Source organism: Benincasa hispida, chromosome 3 (genome assembly GCF_009727055.1).
Source record: "Benincasa hispida cultivar B227 chromosome 3, ASM972705v1, whole genome shotgun sequence".
In the NCBI taxonomy this organism is placed as follows: Eukaryota; Viridiplantae; Streptophyta; class Magnoliopsida; order Cucurbitales; family Cucurbitaceae; genus Benincasa; species Benincasa hispida.
Genome location: NC_052351.1, coordinates 38,034,743 through 38,048,079, shown reverse-complemented (window position 1 = coordinate 38,048,079; position 13,337 = coordinate 38,034,743). Strand labels below are relative to the sequence as shown.

At 35.2% G+C, this 13,337-nt stretch overlaps 1 protein-coding gene across 3 annotated transcripts in view; it reads left to right on the top strand.

Moving 5' to 3' along the window:
* The first annotated feature begins 880 nt into the window (after positions 1–880).
* LOC120072620 (probable UDP-N-acetylglucosamine--peptide N-acetylglucosaminyltransferase SPINDLY) overlaps positions 881–13,337 on the top strand; it is a 28,202-nt gene continuing 15,745 nt past the window's right edge. The window contains exons 1-13 of one of the 3 annotated variants that reach the window (XM_039025033.1): positions 881–1,411; positions 1,655–2,214; positions 4,876–5,037; positions 5,141–5,316; positions 5,460–5,535; positions 5,991–6,119; positions 6,296–6,415; positions 6,527–6,595; positions 6,684–6,765; positions 7,631–7,725; positions 8,655–8,719; positions 9,205–9,403; positions 9,901–10,095. In XM_039025033.1, the coding sequence (XP_038880961.1) occupies positions 1,804–2,214; positions 4,876–5,037; positions 5,141–5,316; positions 5,460–5,535; positions 5,991–6,119; positions 6,296–6,415; positions 6,527–6,595; positions 6,684–6,765; positions 7,631–7,725; positions 8,655–8,719; positions 9,205–9,403; positions 9,901–10,095 (1,779 nt within the window). In that variant the 5' untranslated portion in view covers positions 881–1,411; positions 1,655–1,803. Of the gene's footprint in view, positions 1,412–1,649; positions 2,215–4,875; positions 5,038–5,140; positions 5,317–5,459; positions 5,536–5,990; positions 6,120–6,295; positions 6,416–6,526; positions 6,596–6,683; positions 6,766–7,630; positions 7,726–8,654; positions 8,720–9,204; positions 9,404–9,900; positions 10,096–13,337 lie in introns of those variants that run through there. The other 2 variants (XM_039025031.1, XM_039025034.1) reach the window with 2 other exon arrangements.

Sequence of the window (13,337 nt, the reverse complement as noted above, 5' to 3'; positions counted from 1 at the left end):
TTATAGGCTAAATTATCAAAAACAAAAACAAAAAACTAAGACTCTGTATTGCAATCATTTTGTTTTTGAAAATCAAGCTTATAGATACTACTTTCACCTCCAAATTTTGTCATTTGTTATCTATTTTTTTTTATTTAAACCAAACTGAAATGTGAAAACTAAAAAAATAGTTTTTAAAAAAGTTTAAAATTTGATTACGAATTCAATCATTGTAGTTAAGAAAGATGCAATTATCGTAAGAAATGAAGAATAAATAGGCTTAATTTTAAAAAATCAAAACAAAAAACGAAATAGTTATCAAATATGATATTTGTAAATGTTGATTTTTTATTTTTAAATTACAGCAAATTGGATATGAGAACTCTACACTAACTTCCGCTTCACCCACCAAGAAAATAAATACTACTTTGATTTTTCCTAACATCTGCTCTTGTTTAATTTTCCTAAAAAATATAACTTACTCTAATAATCTAACCACCTGTAACCAAACAAGAAAAAAGAACAACAATAACAACAATTATAAACAAAGACCAAATTAAACTAGCAATTAGAATACAAGAAATAAAAAATGATAAAACATGGGATTTAACCTAATGTTTGTTGGGTTATTTTCAAATATAAGAAAATAAGTCAACTTATTTACAAATGTAACAAAATATTACTGTCTATCAATGATAAATATGTAGTAGTATTTTACTATAATTAAAAATATTTTTAGCAGTTTTGTTATTTAAAACCATAATCCACAATTTATCATTATTTTTTTAAAAAAATAAAAATAAAAATAAAGATCATTTCTTAAATTGTGGAAAAACAAAACAATATTAAAACTAAAATTTAAAAAGAAAGCAAGACGATCATGATTTTGTAAACATAGATAAAGGGAAATGGAGATGGGCGTGGGCGTGAATTGCAAAATTATCGGCGAACGAGTAGTAGAACACAGCCAAAAGCCATATCATATCCAATTCCCTAATTTCTCTTAATCTGTTGGTTTGGATGTTATTAAGAAGAAGTTTCTAAAGTTTTTCAATTAACCGACGGATTTTTGGGGTTTTGGGGCAATATCGAATCATCATTCGCCTTTACGGAGAGAGAGAGAGTAGCAGAGAAGCAGAGCAGCAGAGCAGAGACCTCGCTACTTCTCGGCTGGCTCCTTTCCTTCGCCATTTTCATCACAGACCCAGCTCTCTCTCTCTCGCTTTTCTTCGGTTACTGGCGTTGCCTTTTCCTTCCTCTTCTTTACCCACTTCTTCATTTTGTTGATTCTATCAGTGGGCTTGACGGAAGGGGGGGCTTTTAAGCAGCTTCCGTTATCAGTGGATTAGTCTACCAGTCCTTGTTCTTTGCTGTCAATGTTTAACTGGGGTTCATAATATAGAACTCGGAGGAGGAAGATTGAACATTTCGTGTAAGCTCCAACTCTTTTTTGACTCGTTCGTATTGATTTGTTTATTATTGATCGACCCTTTTCTTTGTTTTATTTTTTCTGTATTGCTTTGCTGTTTGTTTGATTAGTTATTATTTGGGTTTAAGGTTTTTGGGGTTTTATTCCAGTGTGTAGTGAATTTTGTTTCTGGCTATTGGGTTTTGGTGGTTTTTATGATTGCAATCGAATAATAGGGTTCGAGGTGTGTTTTCTGTGATAGGTTAGGCTGAAGAAGCTTCTGATTTGGTGGAGTGGGTTCTATCTTAGAGCCATACTAGGGTCTGTTGCTAAGTTGGTTTTGGAGGCATCAATGACGGAGTTTAGTACCAATGGTCATTGTTGATATTGTAATCTAAGGTTGTTGTTGGGCATAAATGGATTGGACCGAAAAAGACAATAGTAGTGGAAAGGAGATAGTCCCTGTGAGAGAAAATGGTTTCTTGCAAGTTGCACAGTCTTCCTCCAAAACGAGTTCATCTCTAGTGAGTATTGATTCAGCAGAGAAGAAGGTTGAAGGCAAGGATGGTCTCTTCTTTGCCAACATTCTTCGATCAAGAAACAAATTTGCTGATGCTCTTGTCCTTTACGAGAAAGTATTAGAGAAAGATGGTGATAACTTGGAAGCTCATATTGGCAAAGGAATATGCCTACAGATGCAGAACATGATCAAGCCTGCGTTTGAAAGTTTTGGAGAAGCCATCAGGTTGGATCCACAAAATGCATGTGCGTTCACACATTGTGGTATTCTATACAAGGAGGAAGGTCGTCTTGTGGAGGCTGCTGAGGTATGCTTTGAAACTTAACATCTGTAAGTTACAAAACTTAACACCCCATGTTAGAGATATAAAATATAGTTCATTTGAAGCCTATATGCGGCACCTGATTTCCCTTAAGTCCATTATTACTTGCTAAGCTATAATTCAAGTGTCAATTCCTTCATTCCTTCATTCCTGGCTTTATATTCACAAAATTACCACGTTCTTACATGCATACTTCGGAAATTCTTTTGTAGTAATTGATTTGTCATGGACAGATCTGGAGCTCGAATGGCTTATTGGTGTGTTCTTTTAGAGATTAGAGAAGGCTGCTTGCATGTTAACATGTATATTTTTTTGATTTGATACTCTTATATGGTGCGTTATTGCACTTTGATTTGTTGCGATGTTTAGTCAGTTCAGTTCCTTTGACTTCTCTCAATGCTTTTTTTTTTTAAATGGAAAGTAGCCTCTTCATTGAAATAATGACATGAGACTAATGCTAAAAGTATAATAGAAAGATGCAAAAAAACAAAAAGAACCTAAGGATTAGGAGGTGCACCCGGGAATCTCAACAAGGTTGACACCCCCAAAGCACCCACATCAAATCCATACAAGCTGTATAACTTTCGAATCAATCCAAAAAGAGCAATATATCTCAACAATCTAAAAGAAGAATACATCTCAACAATCTAAAAGAATAATACATCTTACGTACAACTCTAGCAAAGGACCATATCAAATGTGGCTTGAAAAACATGGCCGGATCCACCACAATTCTCAGAATAGTACCTAATTATGCCTCGGTAAAGTCAATAACTAAATGCTAATGTTGGAGTAAAGTTGAATATCATCTCTCCATATTCCATGCTTTTCTCCTCGGAGAACTTCAATATCCACTAACTAGCTTTGAGACCACGTAGTCAACAATTTAGCTTTAAAAAATACTCTCAAATCTGATATAATTGAAGAAGACCCGGAATTTTCAGCAGGCACAACTTATTGTCAATTTCCTCTAAAAGACCCTCTTCTCTTTTCTTCTTATTTCTTCAAAATCAATCTGCCCTGATTTAAGAACATTCTTCAAGCTTCTCAGATTAGAACTAATAACAAAACCAACCCATCCATGAAAGCTACCAACTCAAAAATGTTTCCAATCAACAGTCCTTATTGAGCAACCAACTATTACAAAAGCGGAAAGGTGAAGGCCCCCGGAATATAGAACCAGCTCTCCATCTTGAGACCAAGTGAAAGGACCGATGGAAACTTCTCTCAATGCTTTTATAATTGCCTCTCCATCCTATTGGCGGTGTTTAAAAATGGGAGTCCTTTTGTTTATGCATTAGTGATGACTTTGAGAAGAAATAAGAATGGAATGCAGATTAGCCTTGAAAAACCACTATAGAGATTTAAAATTTTCCAGGTGGTGGTCTAATTAAACTAGCCTATTAGGTCATCCAACTAGCTTTTCTTATATTGATTTTCAATTAGCCACAATAGCTTGTGAATACACATATTGATAGTCTCAATACTCATGACAATTTGCAAAGGAAGCTTAAAATGAGCTCTCTCCCCCCCTCTATCTGTAGCCTTTGTATGAGAGACGAGGAGTATTTGGACCATCTTTTCTTACACTGTGATTATGCTTCCAAGGGGTGGTCCAATGTTTTTAGCATTTTGGGTGGAATTGCTGTCTTCCGAAAAAGGTTGATGTCTGGCTTCTGGAAGGTCTTGACAGCCATGCTTTTAGTGTTAAAGGGAAGATTCTTTGGAGATGTGCCACTCGGGCTCTTCTTTGGTGTCTTTGGAATGAAAGAAATAGTAGAATTTTTAAAGACAAGTTTTCTTCTTTTGATTCTTTTTGGACTTGTGTTCAACATATGGCCTCTTGCCTCTTGGTGGTGCACTAATTACACCAAATTCTTTTGTAATTATAGCCTTTTGATGAACTTTAACAATTGGAAGACCCTCCTGTATTAGTCCTCCAGGGAGGGGTCCCCTCATCCCCTTGCCCTTAGGTTCTCCTTTCTTTGTTTGATGAATATACTTGTTTGTTTCCTATTAAAAAAAAAAAAAAAAAAAGATAGGCTGAACAGTAGCCTTTACCAAGCAATAACAATAACAAACCAAATGGGCGAATCTGAAGATCTAAACTTTAACTTGAGTAAAACAACATTTGAACAATTGCAAAGAACTTGACAAAGACCAATGAAGAAACAGACACAACGACCCAAGAAACCACACAAGAAATACACCTACATCAGAATTATAATCAAGCTGGAAAGACTTTGCCAAGAAACAGATACAAAGACCCAATAAACCACACAAGAAGTACAATAAACCAGCTTATAATACTGACCTCTTGAGATGAACATAAAACAAAACAGAAAAACACTAAGTTACAACACGGTAACTAATAACCAGCTACAAATTACAATCCTTAATCAAAGGACTGATACAGAATGATAACAAACAAATAACACCCACCCAACGGCTACAACCAGAAAGTTACAAATAAACTACATCATTTTATCTGTTGCAGGCCTTTATACTTTATACTTTATCCCAACTGTTTGCTTATGTTTTATGCTAATTATGTTTTTTCTTTTGCAAAATTTGTGTTAATTTTCCTCCCAAAAAAAATTATACGTTAATTTTGTTGCGAATTCTTGATTCACTTGCTTTGGACAGTCGTATCAAAAGGCTTTGAGAGCAGACCCTTCTTACAGACCAGCTGCTGAATGCCTAGCAGTTGTTTTGACTGACCTTGGGACCAGCTTAAAACTCAATGGTAACAGTCAAGATGGAATTCAGAAGTACTATGAAGCCCTCAAAATAGATCCACACTATGCTGTAATCTTACAACTCATCTTATTCTTACTTCTGGCCGTCTACCTTTTAAATTGACCCTGCATAAAGCTATGTTCTTATACCTTTACTTCCTATGCAACTGCAGCCTGCATATTATAATCTTGGCGTTGTCTATTCTGAGATGATGCAGTATGACACAGCCCTTAATTGCTATGAGAAGGCTGCATTAGAGAGACCCATGTATGCTGAAGCATATTGCAACATGGGTGTAATATATAAAAACCGTGGGGACTTAGAGTCAGCTATTGCCTGTTATGATAGGTAGCCTTACCCTTTCAGTTGTTTGGTGCTGTCGTTGATTTCCCTCTGTTATTTCTTTGTTTAATTTTTTCTCAGATCTCAGGTATTTGTGTTTGATTAATGCTGATCATATATCTTTCTGATTGGTTGGTCTGTGGTGTCAGGTGCCTAGCTGTTTCACCAAATTTTGAGATTGCAAAGAATAATATGGCAATTGCCTTGACAGATTTAGGAACAAAGGTTGTCTTCTTAGCAAATGTTCTTATCCTTTCTATTCTTACTTCAATGAGAGAGAGAGAGAGAGAGAGAGAGAGAGAGAGAGAGATGCAATTATCAGTATGCGACAAGTGATTTGGTTGCTAATCCAAAAATAAAAATCTGTGGACAAAGTTGATGAACTTGAATAGGTCCACAATAAGTTGTTTCGTATTAGGAGTTAGAACAGGCTCTAGGAAATCAATTTTTTTTGGTCCTTTTCCATCTTCTTTCTCTATATTAGGAGTTAGAACAGGCTCTAGAACTACCAGTTCCATTTAGGAGTTAGAACAGGCTCTAGAACTACCAGTTCCATTTAGGAGTTAGAACAGGCTCTAGAACTACCAGTTCCATTTATTTTAAAAAAGTAATTTATATTTTAAAATTTCCCCTGAGATTTTGTCGAGGGTTTCTGATTATGAATATAATTTTGTATTCAGGTTAAACTGGAGGGAGATATTAACCAGGGTGTAGCATATTATAAGAGAGCTCTGTATTACAATTGGCATTATGCTGATGCTATGTACAATCTTGGGGTTGCATATGGTGAAATGCTTAAGTTTGACATGGTTAGTTCTTGTGGAGGACAAGTTCCTTTTGTTTCCCTCCCTAGTGTTTCTTTTGAATGCAGATATGCATGTTCTTTCCAACGATTATCTCTCTCTCTTCCGCTCACCCCCTCATTCTTTAATTATTTATGTTAATTGAAAATCTTGTGAACTTTTTAATCTCTTTGGCTCTGCAGGCTATTGTTTTCTATGAGCTAGCTTTCCATTTCAATCCTCATTGTGCGGAGGCATGTAATAATTTAGGGGTTATATATAAGGATCAGGACAACCTGGACAAAGCGGTAGAATGTTATCAAGTAGGGTTACTTCTTTCCCTAGTTATCCACTTGATTTCTTCTTTCTTCTATATGACTTTTTGAAATGTTGACATTGTGGATTTTCTATCATTTTTGTGTTTTTCTTTTCAGCTTGCCTTATCAATAAAACCCAACTTTTCTCAGTCCTTGAACAATCTTGGTGTTGTCTACACGGTCCAGGTGCTTGTACTAACTCTTGACTGATAGTAGCATTTTAAGTGAACTTTTACTTGGGATGCTAAATTCATAAAATTACAATTACAATCAGGGGAAAATGGATGCTGCAGCAAGCATGATTGAAAAAGCTATTCTTGCCAATCCAACTTATGCAGAAGCTTACAATAACTTAGGTCCCTTCTGAACTTTTTCTCTGGAATGTACAATTTAATTCTTGAATGCACACGTGTAAAATGTGCAGCTCTGTGACGTCAGTGTGCTGAAACTTTCCATCCTCATTTATTGTGATTAGGTCTAGTAATTTGCTTTATTGCGATTGTGATTTTTTTTATATCATTAATTTAGGTTTTCACGTGGGACTATACGACTTATTATAGTAATATTATTCATTTGACTCGCATGCATTCCACATGTTTATGAATTATATATTTTATATAGTATTGGCAGTTTTTCCTTTCTTAATAGTTACTGAAAAGTATTCCAAGCTTGAAGATCTATCATTTTAGTTCATCGATAATGCTAAACGATTTAATAATGCTCTCAATTGTGTAAAATATTTCTTATTATATGTAATGTGAATGAGGAAGAAACATGTTCTAGCTGAATCTTTAGCCACCTCAACACTTTTTCTGCTGCCTACTGCATTTTATTGTTTAGTGTCATTCCAAACACTATTTAATTAATTTGTATAGAAAAATGATATTTATTTGATTTAAGGAAATCAAGGCAAAGCTTGACTAAAACAGGATAAAGTGGTATAAAAAGTTAAGGAAATAGTTGTAGTAGTTGAATTTTTTAACAAGAAACGAAACTGTTCATTGAATGAATGAAAATATTGTAGTAGTTTAATTATTAAAAGAAAAGAAAAGGAAAATGCAGCTAGATAATTTTTCTTCTTGTAGCCCGTTGATATATAGTCTAGATTACAATTATTTAGTTTATTTTATTTTATTTTTTATATAAGAATTAAGATTATTTCTTTTTGAAAGATTGACAGATCTATTCAGAAAAAATGACCATTTGATTATTTGGGTGCAGGAGTTTTGCATAGGGATGCTGGGAATATTTCCATGGCGGTTGATGCTTATGAGCGTTGCCTTAAAATAGACCCTGATTCCCGGAATGCTGGCCAGGTAGTTCTTTATTCATTTTGTAGTGCCAATTGGGTATCTTGTGAGTCTTATGTCCTTGTTTTTTTAAAAAATCCTTTTAGAGTTGGCTTGTGCCTTAGTCCGTCTTTCAAAGTTTTTCTTGTATTTTGGTTACTGTCTACGACTCTGCAGAGACGGAAAAGTTTGGTGTTTGGTGTCTCCTGGTGTTTTTCATTCAGTTCTCTCTATATTCCTCTCATTACTTCCCTCACGCACTGTCTCTTATACACATCTAGATGTGTATAAGAGACAGCAGAAAACCTTTCATTCCAAAAGATGAAAAAGAAAGCCTAACGGGGCCAGAAGTCCCTTACCCTTCAAACTTACAAAAAAAAAAAAAAAAAGCTTCCAATCTAAGTTAACAAGGAAGGTGGAGTAATTACAATAGATCTGAGGCTGTGAACTGTACAAGAATCCAATCATAAGTTGATGTGGAAAGAGAAGGGTGAATGTGGTTCCTTGTACACAACGTTATACTAATTTTTTAGAAGAAAGAGACAAATTTTTCATAGTGAATAAACCCAAGAGCCCAAAGTTGGAGTTTCAAAAAAGTTATCCACTTGGCAAAAGGTAAGGTAATAGTAATACTATCATCGGAAAATGGATGTAAGCATTTACACTTATACGTAGCCATTAAAAGGGCACTATTTTAGAAGGTTTTTGAAAGTCTGGCAAAGAGTTTGCTTCTCATTCTAGAAAGGCTGATTTATCCTCCTGAAGCAAAACTGCAGTCAGAAAGACTGCATCGATTAGTTGTTTGGAGTCCACCTTTCTTATTTTTTATTTCCATTTATTGCAAAGGACATATTGTATTATGATCATTAGTCCATGAATAAAATTTTCTGTTTTCTAATTCTGTACTTGCTTCCTTAAACAACAATTTCTTACATTTTCATTTCTTGTTCACACAGAACCGATTGCTTGCTTTGAACTACATTGATGAAGGGCATGAAGATAAACTTTATGAGGCTCACAGGTTCCAGATGGTTCCTTTATCCTAAAACCCCTACATTACCAATCTTTAGTGCATGCATCAACTTGGTTTTCTTTTATTTTTATTGTTTTTTTAATCTTCTTAATATTCCTAAAACAAATCAAAGTTTGTTTGAGTGAATCCACATGCAAATTCATAAGGGCTCATGCCCAAAGTGGAAAATATCATACCATTATGGAAGGTCAGTTGTCTTTATTACAAAGAAAGTCAATGTTTTTTTTCTCTTTAAAATATTATTATAATTTTATTTGTATTGGAATCACAATTAATTTCATTGATATGAATTACGGTGAAGTGAATACAAAAGAAGAATTCTATCTGTTAATAATTACAAACAATACCTTGATTGAGTGACAAATGATACAAAAGAAGAATTGGCACTAACATGTTGATGTCAAATTTTTTTCTGTAGCTTTGATGTTAACTCGATGTCCTATAGTTAACTAGGCTTATTGGTAATTATATAGGGATTGGGGCAGGCGATTTATGAGGCTGTATCCACAGTATACGTCATGGGATAACCCTAAAGATCCTGAGCGTCCACTTGTTATTGGCTATGTGTCTCCCGATTATTTTACTCATTCAGTGTCATATTTCGTTGAAGCCCCTCTAGTTCATCATGATTATGCAAATTACAAAGTTGTGGTCTATTCAGCTGTTGTGAAGGTATACAGTTACAGCGTTGCAAGTTTTTTTAAAACGCTTGATTATATGTAACTTTTGTTTTTTTTTTTTGTCACTTTGCATCATATATATTTTTTTATATCAAAGCATTTCCCCTACTATGTTACTGGTACTAAAAGTAATTTTTCTTGACATTCCAAAGCCTATCAAGCTGAATCAGTAATATCACCAAGCTTACCAGTTCAGATTCTTTCAATTTCTTTTCTTGTAAACTTAGCCATGATTGCCAACCTCTAATGTTTGTACATTTAAAATTCTCATTAACTGGACTTGAAGTTTAATAACCCTCCTAGACCTGTCTCTTTTAATTACATTAATTCTACAATCTACATATTGGTAATAATTCTGTTGAGTATCATTAATGTTACGTATCTTTCCATTTTTGTTTCCTGTAAGTTTATACAAGAAAAATGGTCCATTTGACCTGCTATTTTTCACTGCTCCAGTTGCAATACCGACCGTTTCATCTGATTTTACAGGCAGATGCAAAAACTATTAGGTTTAGGGACAAGGTCTTAAAACAAGGTGGGGTTTGGAGGGATATATATGGAATTGATGAAAAAAAGGTTGCAAGCATGGTCAGGGAAGACAAAGTTGATATCTTGGTGGAACTTACTGGCCATACTGCTAATAACAAGTTGGGGATGATGGCATGTAGACCTGCGCCTGTTCAGGTATGCTGGAAGATATATTTGTTGTTTTCTATAATCTTTTGTTAGTGGATAATTTCTTCATTAGCTTGCATTAATTTTGGGTTTGGAACAGCTACCATTTACGTTTTAGTGTCCTGCTGTATAAAATTGTTGTCTATGTATTGTTGAATATATTCCGTATGTAATTGGCACTGTGCCCCAGAGTCTCCAATTGTCTAACAGATGGTACCTGCATCGATGTTATTGATTTTTCTTTACAGATGCTTTTGACATTTGTCCTTGTATTAGTGTCATGTTCATATTAAATATTGTCTTGGAGCAACCTATTGCCGACGTTTATTATTGAATGATTGGCAAATGTTCATGCATAAAGATTAGGATTCAAATTGATGTGGTGGAGGCTTGTATGAAGATTAAAGAAAGCTATTTAGGTTTTATTCTAGTAGAGATAGGGACAAGGCCTAAATTAGTCTCGTCTCTTTTGGTTATAATGATTAGGCGGCTATGGAGATGCTTGAACTCTTGTGAACCAGTGGTGAGTCTGTCAGTTAATCTGGAAAACCCAGCTACAGCCTGTAATTGGTCTATATGATGCTAGAAGATTCGTGGAAAGCTTGGACAAACCTTTACGCTTTGAACTGACTGCCTTCCTTTTTATCTTGGCTTTCCTTTAGGCAAAAAATTGAACTCCACTATCGTTTGCCTTTTTTGTTTTTTGTTTTTTTTGATAGGATGTATTAAAAAAAGAACCTCATGACAACCTAAAGGGAAGGGGAAGAGAGATCCCCCTCCCATAAAACTAACCACACAAGAGCCTTCGAATCTTGAAGGATTGTGGGAATAAGGCAATTACAAAAGAATTTCATATTTTTATAACACCACCAAGAGACAATTAGCTGTACATTACTGCAAAAGCTTTTGCAATCAATAAGTTTATCTTGAAGTGTTCTTTGGTTCCTTTCCAATCAGCAGCTCCAAAGAATGTCCACACCAGGAATCCACAAAACTTTATCTCTCTCTCCTTTTTAAATTTATTATCATCATTATTATTATTGATACATTACTTTTCTTTTTCTTTGAAACAATGATTTAAAGAGCCAGAAAATTAGCCAGGTGAAGTTCCTTGGTAAACTCGGATTTTGCAAGGTTATCATTTTTCTTTTTGTAATAAACATTTCATTGATGAATGAAATACTCCAAAGAGTACAATAAAGAGATTCACCAAAAAAATAGATGAAGCCCAAATGAGAGAGAATAATTACATCCAAAAAAGAATACATGAACACAAGAAGAAAAGATGATGATGTACAACCAAATATGTGTGGATAAAAACATTAAAGCAGAGGGCCCAAAACAAAAGCTCTAAGGATCTCTAAGGTGAAGCACATCCAAAAAGAATAAGGCCTACCCATAAAAACTGGTTCCAAACAGCCTCTTTCAAAGACTAACAATGCGGAAACAAATAAGTGGAATCAAGTTGATAACAACCCTTCTCTAAGAAAATCTTCAGCTTTTTTCTCATACGATATAGAGCTTTCTAGATTTTGTAGTTCTCTCCACCCCTTTGTTGGTTGATAATCGGTTAGGATGCTTTCGAGCTGGGATCACCTTTATGTAAAGGTCAAGTTCTGTAAACCATGGAGCCAATGTCATCAAATGAGGAGCTTGGTTGAAAGATCAAACCTTGTTGGAGGGAAAAAAATCATACCAATCGTCTTCCGGGTGTTCATGTAGAGCATGAGGCAAGTAAGGCATGGGGCTAGAAAGATAAGCTTCCGAATCAGTGTCGGGAGGAAGAGCTATGATGGATGTGGAGTGTTTTGTACCAGGTCAAAAGATAGTTTTCTTGATAGTAGTGGGTAGCACATAGTTGATGATGATCGAAGATGAAACTGGGTTATGAATGGTTGGGTAGTCCACAGGTGGTGAAGGATAAGGGCATGTAGAGATGGGCAGAACCCTGATGTTGTTGATGTTTGTGGGAGAAACCGTGTTGTGAATGGTTGCGTAATCCTAAGGTGGTGAGGGTATAGGGGCTGTGGAGTTTAGTGGTGAAGTAGATTGAAGGGGAAAGGTAGAAGGCTTGTTTGCAGGTGTTGGGGGGTTAATGGGACTGGATGGGAGAGATGTTTTGCAAGGTTATCATATATGTATATATATGTTATTGTGTGGTTGCAACAAAAAGAAGAAAGAACACCATCACATAGATCTTATCAGGGATGGTGAAAACCTTGTTTATGATGAGGAAAAAAAGCCACCTTTATGATAAGGGCATCGAAGAGGATCTTCTAAACTTCAATTTATTGTATGCCAAAAAGGATGGTGTTCAGGTCCTCCCTCACCCTCGAAATTGGGACCCAAATTCCCTCAACAAGCAAGTGATTTCGAAAAAGATTTCACTGAAGAAGAAATCCGGTAAGTGATGCAAAACTTGAGTCCAACAAGACCCAGGATGGGATGGCTACATTGTAAAACTCTATAGAAGATTTTGGATCATCTTCAAAGGCAATATCATGAGTGTTCCAAAATTTTTCAAGAATGGTATATAATAAAATGAGACCTACATTTGTCTTAGGAATGTTCACGGTTTGGTTTGGATACATACTAAACCGAATTGAACTGTTTGTTTGATCCGCGAATTGAACTGCAAACATTCAATTCAGTTTTTGGTTTTCGGTTATACACACACAACCCATATAATATATATATATATATATATATATATATATATTCGGTTCAGTTTTCAAATCGAAAAACGAACCGGACCGACACGATCATCATAAGGGTTTTGTCTTATAGGCTGAAGAAAGTTATCTCAAGCACTTTCATCGAGCAACAATTTGCTTGGAAATTCTTGATGTCTCTCTCATTCCCAAAGAATGGTCTCAAAAAAAGAAAAAAAGGAGTTGTGATTTAGTTGGATATGGAGGAAGCCTTTGATAAGGTCGATTGGACTTTTCTGGATGAAATTCTCATGGTTAAGGGAATTGGAATCACTTGGAGGAAGTGGATTTTCGACTGTATATCTTTAGCAAATTTATCCATCATCATCAACAGGGCACATAGGGTAAGATCTTTGCAACTAGGGGCCTCTGCCAGAGGGACCCTTTCCCTTTTCAGCAGGCTTATGGAATATGCAACAAATATAAAGTTCATTGAAGGTTTTCACTTAGGCCAATAGATCATTGAGCATTCACCACCTCCTTTCTTTTTGCAGACGATACCATGCTCCTCTCCTCCAACAAAGATACAGTCATAAATAA